General features: G+C 39.6%; 1 protein-coding gene across 1 annotated transcript; it reads right to left on the bottom strand.

Annotated features, from left to right (window-relative positions):
* Positions 1-1,912: 1,912 nt before the first annotated feature.
* Positions 1,913-17,213, bottom strand: ganc (glucosidase, alpha; neutral C). Its single transcript, XM_083997938.1, has 25 exons — positions 17,033-17,213; positions 16,638-16,700; positions 15,753-15,855; positions 15,021-15,148; positions 14,394-14,570; positions 13,614-13,638; positions 13,436-13,508; positions 12,695-12,791; positions 11,861-12,044; positions 10,928-11,072; positions 10,133-10,368; positions 9,915-10,041; positions 9,594-9,673; positions 9,262-9,405; positions 8,969-9,065; positions 8,138-8,239; positions 7,823-7,997; positions 6,988-7,056; positions 6,769-6,833; positions 5,994-6,070; positions 5,825-5,899; positions 5,006-5,119; positions 3,961-4,073; positions 3,690-3,793; positions 1,913-2,200 (listed from the first exon to the last, which is right to left on the bottom strand). Exons 1-25 carry the CDS (start codon positions 17,059-17,061, stop codon positions 2,088-2,090), a joined length of 2,715 nt encoding a protein of 904 aa, XP_083854064.1. The 5' UTR covers positions 17,062-17,213; the 3' UTR covers positions 1,913-2,087.
* Positions 17,214-17,838: the final 625 nt, after the last annotated feature.

Here is a 17,838-nt window from a genome sequence, read left to right as displayed (position 1 = left end):
AAAAACTGGCTATTGCCCACTTGTACTAAAGTCTTACAAGCCTAAAAACCCTGGCATAAATCCAAACAGCTAATGTCTGATTGGCTCTTTCTTTGTGTGACGTCCCCCTTCCCTTCGTCACAGCGCGGATGCAAAAGCTCGGTGTGAAAGACACATTCACTCCACATGCATTCAACCTTTGCATTGCCATGCACATACACACACACACACATATGCACAGAAACTCACACATCACGTTAACGTCGATTTGTTGCGTTCCCATTGGCCGTACTGAACAATTGCCCTCTCCCCGGCTGTGGTGCAGCGCTGCCATCATTGTTGGGTGACACAAAGGCCAGCGGGCCGCGCCAGAGGGCATGTAAAGAGTGGTCGGTAGATGCCTTGCCTCAGCAGAAGGCATTCAACCCCTTTAAACCTATTCTCAATGGAGCTCAGCGTTGAGCAGTCTCAGCATAACCACAGCTAATGCTATGAAGAGGAGTATCATCATCCATTTTTTAGCTCCGAGGCAGAAAAATACAACTTCATAAATCACAACAGGCTGGATTTGTTTTAGTTATAAACACACAAAGAGTCACAACAGTGTGTGTAAAATGTCTCATCGTCTCACAAGAGATGATGATCTAATCTAATAGATCTTCAGACCTTATAATATATAATGTATAAAGCAAAGAACAGATCATTACCAGGACATTTACAGAACTTGTTCAAGCTGGAGGAAGAGGATTGAAGCTTGATTTTAAACATACAGTACATTTGTAAGGCTAAGCTTAAAACAAATGTGTATTTCAATCTGTTGCAGGTGTAAAACTATGGCATTCACAAAGCAAGGAACTGAAAAGTTGTACAAGTATATCTTAGTTTAAGAAAACGTTTAAAAAAGAAAAAATAAGCGCCTATGAAAAAGAAGTAGGAGAAAGAGAAAAAGAAGGGAAAAAAAGAAAAGATAGATAGACGAGCTGTGTCCACTGCTATTTTGCTTGTTTGTTTACTTGTTTCATCATCTTTAACTTTTTGAAATAGAGTATAATATTGGTGTTGATACTAAGCCAATGCAATTATAACTATAGAAAGGGGCAGGTACTATAAGTTTTTCTTCATCCTGCTCCTTTTCATTTATGGTGACTGTGTGTACATCATGTAAATATGTGCAACCGTGTGAAGCATGTAAACCATGAATGGAATAAATCAAAAAATGAAATGAAAGAGGCTCAGTTTTAAGTTAAAGAAAAAGAAAATGTAATATTGATTATTTGCACGGAGAATCAACATCAGTCTCATCACTGGTTAGTTGCTGTGTTGCTGTAGTCGCTCCTCACGGCAAAAACAACATCCCACAATGTCTCCGAGAATTAAAACTACTGCACATATTTCCATTTTAAAACATCTTAGAGCGTATTTTGAAAATAATTTGCTATGTTTTGCTTTAATTTCCCCTCATATTTCATCTTATTCTGCTCACGTGTCTCCCTGACTCTCTGATCTTCTTCCTAAAACTGTTAAATTAAATTAAATCGGGCGCTTTAACACTTTCATATCAAAACACAATCATTCCTGAAGGTGTTAAGTGACTTATTGTAACGTCAGTGTGTTTTTTTCTCTGACTCGCTGCAGTTTCTTTGTCATGTATCGGACTGTTTTAGTGTCGCTCTTGAGCAAACATCTGTTTTGGGAAGAAGTCCGGTCACACAACGAACAAAACAGATCGTCACTGGGTTTTAGTTTAGTTTTACTAGACGATGATGATGTGAATAGTTATTTATCCACTGGAAAATAACGCATTTAATTTGTTATATTTATGTAATCCTGTAGCTTCAGGATCATTCAAAACAAAATAACATAAAATGAGCTTCTTTTTTCTTGTCATTCACTTTTATTCATGTGTTTTTTTTAAATAGTACAGTTCTTCTCAGTGAGGCAGATAAAAATGGAGGGATTCGACTGTTTTTCCCTTTAAAAAGAAACTGGGTAAAATAAAAACAAAGTGCTGCTGTGAGCTCTGCAGCATTAATCTTCATTTCATTGTATCAAGTATTAAATTTAGCTGATTTTAACCTCCTCCTCCTCTGTGAAACAACAAACCCACATCATCGACCTATCTGTATGTCCCAGTCTGTCGCCACCCTCAGGCTCAGGTCGCTCACTGTCAGGCTGCAGCAGCTCTCCACGTACCGAAAGGCAGCAGGTGAGTGTTTATCACCTGGTGACAGAAACATAAGAGACCATTTATGTTGGGTTTTTTTTTTTTTTTGCGGTTCAATTTTATTTTATTTTTTTTATAAACAAAACTCTGAACTTCCAGGACCTGCAAAGTTAGTAAAAACTACCTCCACCTCTAACTGAGCTTCATTTCCTACAGGACAAATGAGGTTTTCATGGGCCTGACTCTTCTATTGTCTATTGTTTTCTGCCTTTATAATAAGAACAACAGAACAAAACAGTGAATGTGAATGAGGCAGAAAACATGATGATGCAGAAAAACCAAAAAGAGCCACGATTTGGGATTTTCAGGACAGGAAATGATGAAATCCAGTTCAACATACAAAGAGTCGGTCACCTTTCTGTTTATATACACTTTCACTGATGGATAACAAGACAGTTCATAAGATAAACATTCATTTTGTGAGGCACAAATTATTTGTTATTATAAAATTCTTCCAACAGGATTTTCTCCTCATGCTTGAATTATTGGAAGATGATTAGATATATAGATATTCAACCCTCCTCCTCTGAGACGACAAATCCAAACTTCTTCTCACATTTTAGCTCAATTGTATTAGCTTGAATACTTGAATACAGTTTTAAGACAAGATTCCTTTTCTCCTTATCTTTATGTATATGCCAATAATATAGCCTATCAATTAATTTGGTATTATAAACTTTTAATTCTCCTCCTTATGTTGGACGACACATCACTGCATCGTTATCCCAGTATTATCCTACACAGCCTCTATACCAGGGTTGTTCAACTCAATCATACGAGGGGCCAAAATGTAAAACACTGAGTATGTCGCAAGCCGACCAGTACTGAGATTTATTGAACAGACTAAAATTGACATTGTTTTAATCAGATATGTGGATTTGAACAGCCAGAATACTGTAAATCCTTTCAATAAAATGAAATCAAAAAAGAATATTATGAATGAATATAAAAAACAACTTTATTTTTCATTAACGGTTCCTTCAAGCCAAATAGAATAGAATAGATCAGATATGAACAAGCTGGTGAAAACCGTATTGTGATTTCAGAAAAGGGTGTAAAAAAACATAAGTGACTTGACCTAGTTTTCTCTCCTATGCCATTTCCTCCATGCCAGAAAGGGCTTGGCGTTTGTCAATCTATTGCTTGGTCATAACCATACGGTAGCTGCTGCAGTGTACTGTGAGCACTATATCGGAGGACCATTAATAAAATAAATAGAAATGTCATGCAAAAGATTACACATGCTTTCATGCTTTAAATTTTTTGGGAGGTCCTTGCAATTGTCAATCATAATCAATTATTTCTGGGCTATTTCTACACAATCAATTGTTATTTCTTGGCTATGTTTCTCGACGTTACTATGAAATTGACCATTATTTCTAGGCTATTTCTTGACATTTTCTCGCGGGCCACATAAAATTGTATCGCAGGCAGGAGGATCGTGTGTGTGTGTGTGTGTGTGTGTGTGGCTATGACTTCGCCTCACCTGACACCTGCACAGTCACAGTGGACGGTTTCCTCCTCAGCCCCAGGACGGTGACCGAGTGAACGACGGTGTCACAGTCGAACGCTGCGTCCTCGCAGGCGGAGCTGAAGGAAGCAGCATCAACATGAATCAACATGAATTTGTACGTTTCCTTTCCAAAAAACAATGTTGCAGCTATTTGAGGCTCGTCTCTAACGTCTTTTTTTAGCTCCTTCTCCATGTGTCCTTTAAAAAAAGCGCCTCCTCGTGGGGAGGTGTGAGCGTGACTCACCGGCAGAGCAGCCGGCCGGACAGCATGGTGAACCGGCGCAGACAGAAGGCCTTTCTGTGGCGGTAGCTGAAGGAGTGGCCGTCGTCCAGGTAGAGCTCGCCGTCCGCTGCTCCCTGCAGAGAGACGGGACGGCAGTCTGCTCTTAAATATCACGACGTCTGGGCATGAACATGCAGAATTAATCGGTAGAAATTAACTGTGCATCAATAGAAAAATGTATCTTTTTTAGGTAGTAAATACAAAGCAGCTTCGCCAATCTACAGTATGACTTATACTCTTTATTTTGTTTTATTACATGAAAAAATGTAAAAGCACTACATTAAAGACACCATATTGTGTTAAAATCTGGGTAACCCTTTAATTTACAGGCCGCTAATTACGTGATAATAGCAAGAAATAGCCAAGAAATAACAAGTAATTGCCTCATAATGTCAAGAAATAGCCTAACAGTCAATTTCATAGTAATGTCCAGAAACATAGCCAAGAAATAATAAAATAATAATAATAACAATTAATTGCGTAGAAATAACCCAGAAGTAATTGATTGTGATTGACAATTGCAAGAAGACTTGGTGGAGAAAATTCAAAGCATGAAAAGCATGTGTAATCTTTTGTCTTTATGAAAAACATGACATTACTATGAACTTGACCGTTATTATTTCTAGGCTATTTCTTGACATTACTACGCAATTACTTGTTATTTCTTGACATTATCACATAATTAGGTCTATAAATTAAAGCGTTACCGAAATCTGTTCTCTGTTCTATTGTGATTATTAATGAATCACATGGGTCATTTAAAAGAAAAATATTCACAGGTTTCAGCTTCTCAAAAGTCAGAATTTGATGAAATCTACACCATAATGAAAAAATGATTGAAGAAAACAAATGGATAATGAAAATCATGTTTAATTGAAGCTCTAATTAAATAAAGAAAAATGGAGACATGTAATTATGTTTACTCAAGATCAAGGTGTTCCTAATATTTTGTCCATCCCTAATTACATAATATTAAAAGGACTATAGTATTACATCCTTCTCCTACCTGACAGTTTAGCGCCACGGTGATGGAGAGCGGCAGCTGCTGGACGTCGGCCGTGCAGGAGCCACTTCCTGTCGACCTGCAGACGACCGAGCCGCCGCGCTGGAACAGAGGAACCTGCACAGAGGAAAACATGTTGTCACACAACCTCTGACTTATTAATTCATCTCAATTCAATTCAGTTCAATTTAAAAAGCTTTATTGTCTATCACAAGGACAGAAATTTGTCATCGGTTTGGGCTCCGAACAGTTAGACATACAAACACCAATATAAAACCCACATAAAATCTATAAAATCCACATTGAAGCTCACATAAAAACTGTTTTTATTATGAACATTATCATGATTAATTAAAGGAAAAATTACAAAATAATTCAATGATCGTGAAAATTCAAATTTTCATTCAAATTCACATAAATTTGATTTAATAATTTATTTTATTTGGATCCCCATTAGCTGATGTAAATACAAATCAACTATTCTTCCTGGGGGTCCAATCAGTATGTAACAATAAAAATACAAATCAGAAATACACAATCAAAGCATAACAAAAAGATTTACAAACACAAATTATCCATAAATATTCTACAAAGACAACATACAGCATATAACCAATAATCTAAATCAGATATAGAGACACACACATACAGTATCTAAAATAAATAAATAAAATAAATAACTAAATAATGATGCATTCACTTAATAAGTTATGACGCATTGCTCTCCCCTACACAAACATAGATATTATTAAGCTATTGAAATACTGGCCCTGTATTTACTTGGTATTGGATAAATACCACATTTCGCACACCCCTACTTACTGTATCCATGGTGACGGGGAGACTCAGCGTCCTGCCTCCTTCGTAGGCCTTTGTAGAGTGGACGTCAAACCAGATCTGAGACGGAAACAAACCTGAATGTGACGTCCTTTATGAAGATGAACACGACTTTAACAGGATATAGGAACATGTTACCTGGAGGCTGATTTACCTCGCCACATCCAGGAAGCAGCACTTTGACTTCCTGAACGCCCGGCTCAGTGACGGGACAGGCCAGCAGAGCTCCTCCTGCAGGGAATCGAACACAGTTTAACTCCGACACGCAGCGATTTAAAGGGATAGTTCACCCAAAATTCAAATTTCACTCATTATCTACTCACCCTCATGTCGACTAAGGGCTGGGAGAAGTTTCAGAGTCCTCCGTGGCTTCTCGGAGTTACAGCGGGGGGTGGTCCGCGCAGCAGTATTTGTCCATATAATGGTTGCGAACGGAGCTCACTTTTCTTCGTCCAAAAAGACACACCAAAAAACATCCAAATACCTCCATACTGCTCGTATGTAATGTCCCTCTTGTATTGAAGCCCCAACATGAGAAATTGTTCCGCTGGGATTTGCACTGACACAGGAAGAGCAGTGAACTGAGACACTGGGAGCTTCCGCTACAAACAAGCTTAAAATATAGACTTATTTAAATTTTTTCAGAACAATTTCTCATGTCGGGGCTTCAATACAAGAGGGACATTACAGACGAGCTGTGTGGAGGTATTTGGATGTTTTTTTGGTGTGTCTTTTTGGACGAAGAAAAGTGAGCACCGTTCGCAACCGTCATATGGACATGCAGTGCTGCACGGAGGACTCTGAAACTTCTCCCAGCCCTTAGTCGACATGAGGGGGAGTAGATAATGAGTGAAATTTGAATTTTGGGTGAACTATCCCTTTAAGGGCACAGCTGTGTGATGACGTAAGATTAAAGCAGCATTACTCACCGATCAGATACTGGTTGTCCACGGAGAAGGTGCCCTGCTCGGTCGGGAACTCCACCCACAGAGGTCTGTGTCACATAAAAACCAGAGTTTCTATCATTTTTTTTTTTTTCTTTTTGGCTGAAATATTGACCTCTAGTGTCTGACGCTGCAGGACCGACCGACGCTGATGTTTGCAGCTGCAGCACATCTGCCCGAGCAGCAGGTGGCAGCGACGCTCACCTGAGAGGAGGCAGACCAGAGGTGTGGGCCCGGTGGAACAGAGTGTACCAGTACGGCAGCAGACGGTACCTGAAGGAGAGAGACCAGAGGACACCACGGTCTGTTTTATAATTCACAATTAACCTGATTTACACTTTAGTTACTATTTTATTTATTTATTTGACTTTATTAGGAGCTCTGGCTCAACCTGGACCTCTGTCAGGATTCAAGGATTCTTTATTGTCATTATCACAGTGCATTTGCATACACAAGAGAACGAAATTATGTTATGTATGTCGGTCAGTCACCACAGTACAAATAAAAATATTTAAAAAAAACATCACAACAGAATAATAATGATCAAGGTATTAGTTTAAAATCTACAAGGAAAAAAAGCTATGAAAAAAACCTGATGAAGAAATGTGCAACAGTTTGTTTTTGCTGTGACAATAAAGGTTTTTTTAAAAGGTTTTAAATAAAAGTGCTCTGTAATTTTTTGTGATTTTTGAGCACATACTGTCCAAACTGTCCAAAGAGCACCTAACATATTTTGAGTCCAGGAAGTCCTCCCTCTCAAATATTTATTCTTTTCTCATTTGAAAATGTGATTATTAGTATTTGTGTGAAGTTTTGCAAATTGATTTCATGCCTTAATGAAGTGAAGCTGTTGATTTTGAGCCTTGTTGGTGATTTGTTCAGGCCAAAACAGAATTGATCAACTGTCACAGATGGTCAATAAAACCATCATTTCAACTTTTTCACAGCCAAAGATGCTGAAACACTTGGAAACACTTTGATAAATGGACCAACATCTGGACATATGCAATGACTGAACCGCTCTCTGACGGTACTGTACCTCTGTTGGATTGCGGTGCGGATGGCAGCTGTCACCTCCTCTCCAAACAACCACGGCTCCCGGCGCTTCGTCACGTTTGCCGAGTGACCACGGAAAAACGGCTGCAGGGCGGCGGCCTGGTACCAACGCACCAGCAGCTCTGGATCTGGATCCTGAACAAACCCACCGACATCAGCTAAAACACAGAGGACACAGGATGAGAAGAGATATCACAACATGAAGGTTTTGTGTATTCCTAAACAAGTTTGTAACATAAATCTTAGTATTTCTGTCTCTTCATGAGTCTAGTTGTGATATTTAATTTAAAAACCTCACCTCCGCAAAACACCACACCTGCCACACTGAGGGACAAAAGCATTGGAATCGAGATCTTCAGATATTCCCATGTGGCGACGTTGTCCCCCGTCCATATTGCTCCTGCACAACAAACAAAGTCGGTTAATAAAGGGATGGTTCAACATTTTGGCAAAATGTTTTAGGAGTAGGTTCGTTACCTTTCATTGTCGGTGCAAGCTATTTTTAGAACGGCGGAGCAGAGCCGTGAGCTGCTCAGAGCTACGGAGGCTAATGGGATTTCTTGGTTTCCCTCATCAAACTCATCAAATACACAATCCAACAACTCCAAAACGCTCTGGTGGACAAGTTGTGACCTGCACATTCACCACGCTATGAGATAATAATGTAACGTTATGAGACGGAGTTGTTTTAGAGGTAAATTCATGCAAAACCGCTGATGTGCGTTGCCTTCAGGGACAGTTTTTCAGCAAGCAGTCTCTGTATTTACCTCTAAAACAACTCTGTTTGGTAACGTTCTGTTATTATCTCATAGCGTGGTGAATGTGCAGGTCACAACTTGTCCACCAGAGCGTTTTGGAGTTGTTGGATTGTGTATTTGATGAGTTTGATGAGGGAAACCAAGAAATCCCATGAGCCTCCGTAGCGTAGCTCTGAGCAGCTCACGGCTCTGCTCCGCCGTTCTAAAAATAGCTTGCACCGACAATTAAAGATAACAAACCTACTCCTAAAACTATAGGGATTATGGCAATGGGCCAATTTGCCAAAATGTTGAACTATCCCTTTAAATACAGTGAATTTAATTACTGCATAAATACATGAAGAAGCTTTTTTTCCATTTAAGTAACTCACCGAATCTCTGCGACCCGGCGAAGAAGGAGCGCGACAGGACGAAGGGTCTCTCTGAGCCCCCTGAGCGAGTCATCAGACCCTCAGCTGTGGCCATGTGCTTCAAAGAGACAGAGGACATTTAGTTACGATGTCCACCTCTAATGTGAAGGAGGTGAAGACGAGAACACGCACCAGGTCTCAGTCTGTACTGTAGTGTCACTTTGTCAAATTCTAATATAAAATTGTTCCTGCATAAAAAACGTTGATATAAAAGCAGCTTTAACCCCAACTACAACAACAACGATCCCACTCACCTGGTAGAAGCCGTACAGGTTGTGCAGTTCCCTGTGCTCCCAGCCCCCATGATGCACTGCGTCCTTAGGCATCGTCTGCTCCGGCCCGTCGAACACAGACGGTTCGTTCATATCGTTCCACACGAATAACGAGGGAGTCGACCCCTGAAGTCAGACAGAAACTCTTCAACAACTTCAACAACTTCAAAACTTCAAACAATTTCTTTCATTTAACATCTACAACATTCGATATAAAAAAACTACAACTCCAGAAGTAGCCAGTAGCTCATCTGTTCTCAACAACATAACAGATAATATTATCGATCTGTGGATTATGTTTCACACACACTTACTTTGTATTTCTCCAGGCTGAAGCACCTGGAGTACCAGGCTCGAGTGGCCGGGCTGCTGAAATCAAGGTAACAGGACTCATCTATGACAAAAGTTTATGGATCGTTACAAAGAGAAAAATACAAATTTGTGAATAATAAACATAAAAGGGCCACAAAGTTGTGTTATAATAAAAGAAATCTGTTTAATCTAAATGGTAAACTGTTTTAATTTGGAAGTAAAAGACAAGATATAGAAATATGTTTAACTTGGTGTCAGTGGAGGATTATTATCGTAGTATTAGCAGTCGTATTTCAGTGTCTTTATGGTTAGAAACACATTACCAGGCCAGCACGAGCCCTGATAGAGCTCTCCCTCTCTGTTCTTGACAAAATGTCCACCGTCCCTGGCTTCACGATACAGCGACCAATCAGGATCAGCTTTGATGTGGGGGTCATTTATAACAACCAGCTGAATAAAAACAAAAAAACATGCACATTAAATAACTTAAACTTGCATAAAATCAATGGAGGATAATATACAGTATATTTGTGTGTCTGACCTTCCTGTGCTTCTCCTGTAGGTGGCGCTGCAGGCCGGTCGGGTCGGGGAAGTGGACGGGGTCCCAGGTGAAGTAACGCTTCCCGTCCGTGTGCTCGATGTCCAGCCAGATGACGTCATACGGGATGTCGTGGCGATCGAACCCGGCGTCCACGGCCTTCACGTCGGCTTCGTTGAGGTAGTTCCAGCGGCATTGGTGATACCCGAGGGCGAAGAGAGGGGGCAGGGCCTGGTATCCTGAGAGAGCGAGTAGGGGGTGAGGAAAGGGTGAGGAAGCTGAATTGTTTTTGAGTGAACAGACCCAGTGCTTGCGGAGGACACACCTGTGATTTGTTCTGGCTTTGCTCTCACACGAAAAAAACTATGGGCAGACCGTAGCAGATTTATTATTGACTCTTTTACAATAGATTTTATTTTACTTTGGGAAAATGTTGTTTTTGGTTTCCATAATTATCCCAAGAAAGAAGGAAAATGTAACTTTTTAGTAAATCTGTTTTTATTTTTTTGCAAAATTTCATATTAATAAAAGTAAATTTTCTAAGAAAACCCCTTGCTTTTATGTTTTTCTAAAAGAAATTGAACTTTATTTTAAGCTAATCACCAAATCAGCAAATGGAAAGGCTATTAAAACCATAGACCTTTGTAATATGTATAACCTTGTTGTATAATGAACATCACCCCTGGCACATGTTCTTTGCATTTTCATTGTATACTGTTCCCTGTATACTATTTGTACTTGTCAACTTCTTTTAAATAAAGCTGTTGAGAAAAAAAAAGAAAAAAAAAGGGGACACACCTGTGAGCTGAGCGTACTGTCTGAAGAGCTGCTGCGGACCGGGCCCGAGCAGAACCACGCAGTCGATCACGCCGCTCTCCGACAGCCAGCGGACGTCGGTCTGAGGCGGCACACGCCTCCTCTTCACCGGGGGGGTGTGGTCCTCCTGGGTAAGGTGGCAGGGGTTGTAATAATAATAGTAATATTAGTAGTAAAGTTTATTTATAGAGCACTTATCAAACTAAAGTACAAAGTGCTTAAAGGGATAGTTCAACATTTTGGCAAATTGGCCCATTGCCATAATCGCTATAGTCATAGCAGTAGGTTTGTTACCTTTAATTGTCGGTTTTTAGAACGGCGGAGCAGAGTCGTGAGCTGCTCAGAGCTACGCTACGGAGGCTAATGGGATTTCTTGGTTTCCCTCATCAAACTCATCAAATACACAATCCAACAACTCCAAAACGCTCTGGTGGACAAGTTGTAACCTGCACATTCACCACGTTAGGAGATAATAACAGAACGTTACCAGACAGAGTTGTTTTCGAGGCAAATGCAGAGACTGCTTGATGAAAAACTGTCCCCGACGGGAATGTGCATCTTTTGCATGAATTTACCTCTAAAACAACTCTGTCTGGTAACGTTCTGTTATTATCTCATAGCGTGGTGAATGTGCAGGTCACAACTTGTCCACCAAAGCGTTTTAGAGTTGTTGGATTGTGTACTTGATGAGGGAAACTGAGAAATCCCATGAGCCTCTGTAGCGTAGCTCTGAGCAGCTCACAGTTCTGCTCCACCGTTCTAAAAATAGCTTGCACCGACAATTAAAGGTAACGAATCTACTGCTAAGACTATATGGATTATGGCAATGGACCAATTTGCCAAAATGTTGAACTACCCCTTTAAGTTAAAACAGAGGGATTTTTTAATAAAGCAGACAGGGTCACCAGAGTTTACCTGCAGGTCTGTGGGACTGTAATGTACGTTCACAAAAGTCTCTGATGCATTGAGCCAGAAGACGCCCAGAGTCCTGTCGGGTTTGTGAGCCACCAGCAGCGGCACGGAGCCGTAGAGGCCGCGGCGACTCTGCAGCTCGTAGGCGAAGACGTCCAGGTTGTAGAGCCGGTACGGTTCACCGTCTCTGTGAACAGAGAGCAGATCGTCAGACGACTCTCTCTCTGAAAACTGAAGGCTGCTGCTAACCAATGAGATCATGGTTTCATACTAAATCAATAATTCACTAATCAGTTCTCCAAAAGTTCTCCAAACCCTTCCTTGGCATGACGGTGAGTAGATGATTGGTGAATTCTTGATTTTGGGTGAAGTATCCCTTTAAATCTTAATCTTGGATTTGCACTGTAAGTCCTCTTAATTGTTTTAATACAAATCAATATTTCATGCTGCAAACTCATATTTTATGCTCCATTTTAGTCTAGTTTTTATATTTTTCTCTCTCTCTTTTTCCTGCACTTTCTTTTATTCTTTTATTTTTTTGCTTTTAATTGTATGTTTAATGTTTTCAATTTTTACTATTTTGGGTTTTATTTTAATTTTTTTAAATTGTATGTTTTTTTTTTCTTCCGTTTCCAACTCTTAGTGTTAAATGTTTTGTTTTTATGTAAAGCACATTGAGTTGCACCTTGGTATGAAATGCACTAAATACTCTAAATAACGCTGCCTTGCTATCAATGCACAAATCTGACAAATCACTGTGTGTGTGTGTGTGTGTGTGTGTGTGTGTGTGTGTGTGTGTGTGTGTGTGTGTGTGTGTGTGTGTGTGTGTGTGTGGACCTGGTGTCTCTGAGCTGCAGGCCGTCAGCGTGCTCTGGGAGACCGTACACGTGGCTGAAGCCGTGAAGAGAGACGTCCGCTCCAACGCTGCAGGGACCTGCAGAGACACAACAACAACAACTACAACTACTTTAATTCATATAATTCATTCATTTATCAGCAGAAACTGAATCTACAATCACAGTAAGAGTAAAGAAAATGTTCATCTTCGCTGCTGTGCACTGGGTTAAACGACTCTAGCAGGTAATTAGGATTTATTTATAGAAAGTTTATGGACTGAGGAGGATGTAATTTCCTTTTCATTAGTACAGTACTTGCACTAAGTACTTTGTGCTTTCTAGGAACTGTCTTGTGTGGTTAGACTTTTACACGAGTCCCTTTCTTCTTACATTATTAAAAAACTTGAAGTGTCGTCCCATTACAACACTGTGTGTAATTGGTTCTCCTTCTGAGTGGGGCTGCCTGGCTACAGTGTGTGTTTGTTTTTTATAAAGTGCAAACCATAAATCATCTCACCAAAAGAGCTATGCAACTATAATTATATATTCACATCACAAGTCAACAGAATAATAATAAAAATAAATAAAAAAAAGGACCGAAGTCGCTCCCACTCGGGGCTCTTGTTTCTTTTGAGTGTGTTTTTTTTTTAACAAGCTCAGACAATGAGACCTAACGCTGCTGCTGCTGCTGACACACTGACAAGAAGTCTGGCCTTTAAAATATTCAACAGCAGCCACAAACCATTAGCTTTGATATCCACAAAGTGCCTGAACGTCTCTCTCCACAATGAACTCGCGGGGTCGTCTTCTTCACGCTGTTGGAGGAACAAAGCAAAGGGACAATAGATATAAAGGCGATTAACTCCTTCATGTCTGAGTGATATCATACTGCAGCGAGAACAGTGTTGACGTTATCTCACCCCACCAGAGCCATGAGATGTGAAACTAAAAGAAGAGAGACACAGATACATTTTAATTATATTATATTATATTATATCATTCAACTTAAAGGAATAGTTCACCAAAAAATGAAATGCAGTCATTATTGACTCACCCTCATGCTGATGAATACTCCAGAGTAGTTTTTTATTCCTCAAAGTGCATCTGGAGACCCGGGAGGCCGGTTCATAGTCCAACGAAATCCCAAAACGTCCATAAAACTACACAAAAACCCTCTAATATTCCTCCACACTGCTCCTCCACTGCAATCCAAGTGTCCTGAAGGGATATAGTCCAGAGTTTACTCGAAACAACATAATTTATGACATTTTTACAGCCTAAACAGTCCTGTATTGCGCTCGCACCCCAGGCAAATTGAATACAGGACTGTTTAGGCTGTAAAAATGTCCTAAATGACGTCGTTTCGAGTAAACTATATCCCTTCAGGACACTTGGATTGCAGCGGACGAGCAGTAAGGAGGAATATTAGAGGGTTTTTGGGTAGTTTTATGGACTTTTTTGTGTCGGACTCTCATATAAAGTTCTCGTTGGACTATGAACCGGCCTCCCGGGTCTCCAGATGCACTTTGAGGAATAAAAAACTACTCTGGAGTATTCATCAGCATGAGGGTGAGTCAATCATGACTGGATTTCAATTTTTGGTGAACTATTCCTTTAGCTCAAATGTATTTATAGAACAACCAAATTAACAATTATATTACATGTTGTTGTAGTTTGAACCACTCTCCTGTGATCCTCACCTCGGTGGATGCTGCAGCGTCTCAAACCACAGTTTCCCTTTAGGATTGAACGTGACCACGACTTCGTCCTCACACAGGATCTCCACGCGGAAAGGAAAACGGCACACACGCACCTGATGTCGCCCCGACGACCAGGAGAGCGTGACGCAGTCCTCGGTCTGTGTCTCCACCCTGAACCTGAGGGACAAAAGTCAAAGACAAAATGCTGATGAAATACTGACAAACCAACATGAATTTGAAGTCATTTTACTGTTTGAATGTCTCAAAAAATAAGAAATAAAGGTGCAGTTTCTTTCTTAGCTTTTAAAACAAAGTCACATCTCCACCAAGAATGACTTCCAGGAATGAAAAAAAGCAACACATTTGTTAAATTTTAACTGAGAAGCCATTTAAATGACTTTGAAATAAGAGAAACTACAGATGGAGAGAAGAACTGACTTCATCCATAAATTATTTCTCAACATTTCAGGAGAGTCGCAGATGTGCAACAGAAAAAACACAAACACAAGCACGAAGCCTTTAATGCATCAAAGGAAGGAGAGAAATAAAGGATGTGTGGATTTGTTTAGTGCATTAAAGGGATGTATATATATATATATGTAAATGTTATTATAACAGAGCTCTTACTGTTCACACTGTGGCTCCACTGTTATCACATCTGGAACTCGGTAGCGTGTTTTAACGGGCTGGAGTTCATCAATCAGGATCCTCACAGAGTCGTGTTGACATGGCGACACAGAGAGAAGAAGTCTGGTCTGAGGAAAAGAGCAAAGACAGAGAATTAAAATATAATATAACAAGATAAATATGGTTGATTATGAAGGTGCAGGTTGCTTCAGAGCACCGGACATTACCCTCTGGATTAATTATAGGTTACTGTCTATTCTATTATTTCATTAGTGTCTTAATTTTTTCTTTCTCACCTTTTAAATTTGACTTAAATTTAAATTTGTTACCATAAATTAAGAGGTTCTGCATCACATCTCTTATTATCTACATCTGTATATGTATAAAGATATTTAAAAAAAGATGATTATAACACTAAATCTGAAAAACAAACATGATCTTCCTGTGGGATCTAACAAATCCTCTAATTATTAAGTTTAGCAGCACACATTTTTAAGACTTTCTGCCTAAATTATTTTAAATATTCTAGAATAAATCTCAATTTCAATCACTTTATTTGGCTGTGCAGCAATGTGGAGCTAAAAGAGCATGCAGCGTAACAGACGCAGAACATACTACACAGCACAAAATATAATACAACAATATGACTCAACAACCAATAGCGTAAATACAGAGAAGTAGCTACACTATTTATAAAGGGGGTTGAAAAGTGAAATGCTGTAGTGTTCAGACCTTGGTGTCGGGCTCCAACAGTTCAACGCGTGCACCTTTCTCTGTGAGCACCAGGGTGTCCAACAGGGCTCGGTGCTGCAAGGGTGGACTCTGCATCTGTCGTCTCCGAAATTAACATAAAAAATGAATATTAGCCTATTAAAAAGATAGGTCACCCAAAATTCAAATTTCACTCATTATCTACTCACCCTCATGTCGACTAAGGGCTGGGAGAAGTTTCAGAGTCCTCCGTGCCTTCTCTGAGTTACAGCGGGGCTCCATGCAGCACTGCATGTCCATATGACGGTTGCGAACGGAGCTCACTTTTCTTCGTCCAAAAAGACACACTAAAAAACATCCAAATACCTCCATACTGCTCGTCTGTAATGTCCCTCTTGTATTGAAGCCCCGACATGAGAAATTGTTCAGAAAAAAATTAAATAAGTCAGTGCAAATCTCGCGGGTTTTGCACTGACACCGGCAGAGCACTCAACTGAGACACTGGGAGCTTCTGCTACAAACAAGCTTAAAATATAGACTTATTTAATTTTTTTCGGAACAATTTCTCATGTTGGGACTTCGATACAAGAGGGACATTACAGACGAGCACTATGGAGGTATTTGGATGTTTTTTGGTGTGTCTTTTTGGATGAAGAAAAGTGAGCCCCATTCACAACCGTCATATGGACATGCAGTGCTGCACCGAGCCCCGCTGTAACTCCGAGAAGGCACAGAGGACTCTGAAACTTCTCCCAGCCCTTAGTCGACATGAGGGTGAGTAGATAATGAGTGAAATTTGAATTTTGGGTGAACCATCCCTTTAACATTGTTATGATGCAACACATATTTAAACATGATCCTGTGTAGAGCAAAGCACAGGTTGTGATTTGTTATCTATGTACCTACCTGTAGAAAGCAACATCACTACTGATCTTGAACTTTTTCTCTCCTTCATCATCTGGGACGACACTAAAGGAAGAAGCAGAGAGAAAACTAAATTATCTACAGGAACTTTGTAGATTTAAGGAGTTTGAAAACCCAATGTTATGTGTTAAAGTACCTGTTAACACCCACTGACAGATTTAACTACAGTACAAAAACACAGATGAGATTTCTTTCTTGCATTAATAAAATAAAATAAAAACAATATCATCAATTAAACATCATGCACAGACTGCAGGACAAGTTGAAACATGAATATCTGAGGCCTCCGTGTGAAAAGTCAAAGGTCAAACCCAGTGACAGTAAAACTTCACACCGCTGCTGCTGCACAGTGTCTGAAACAGACACGTTGTTTCTACCTGATAACGGGTTTGTTCACTTCCGCCATTTCGAGCTGACATAAACAAATTAAAGATAGAAATAAAAACAAACACCAGCCTCTCTCAGCGAGTCGTGGTTTTCTTATATTTACATAAACTACATGACTTCTCCACTCAGTCTCTTCCTGACACCGACAGGTCGGACTAATGTAGCGACAGCGACCACACACAGGATGTGATTACAGACTCAACACCACCTGCACATCCGGTCTGGATTTTCAAAGCAAAATCCCGAAATTAAAGCATACAAAATGTTAATAATATAATAATATAATGTAAAAGTTTATATTTCATTGAATTGTATAACTTTTTGATATAGCCTATTGTTTATAAAGTACATTTATATACAGCTCTGGAAAAAATTAACAGACCACTCCCAAAACGATCCGTTTCTCTGGTTTTTACTATTTATAGTATGTGTTTGAGTAAAATTAATTTCAATTGCTTTTGTTTTATTCTATCAACTACCGACAACATTTCTGTCAAAACTGAAAAAAAAAATTAGGGTTAGCTTTTATTGGCTAATGACTAAACTAGTCTAAATAACAAGAATATCAAGTCTTTTCAGACCTTGAATAATAATAATAATGCAAAGAAAACATGTTCATATTTATTCCTAAAGAAAACAGCAAGAATATAAGAGTTCATAAATCAGTTTTTGTGGGATAATGTCAATGTTTAATCCCAGCAGTGTTTTTTTTAATCATCTTCCTATAAAATCAGATGTGGTTCAGGTGATGACCTCATCAGTGTCTCATTAAGTAGAATGAGTTGTATTGGTATTT

This window comes from Trachurus trachurus (assembly GCF_905171665.1).
Source record: "Trachurus trachurus genome assembly, chromosome: 22".
NCBI classification, from domain to species: domain Eukaryota; kingdom Metazoa; phylum Chordata; class Actinopteri; order Carangiformes; family Carangidae; genus Trachurus; species Trachurus trachurus.
Note: the sequence above shows the minus strand (reverse complement) of the source record. Positions and strands in the feature narration are given on the sequence as shown.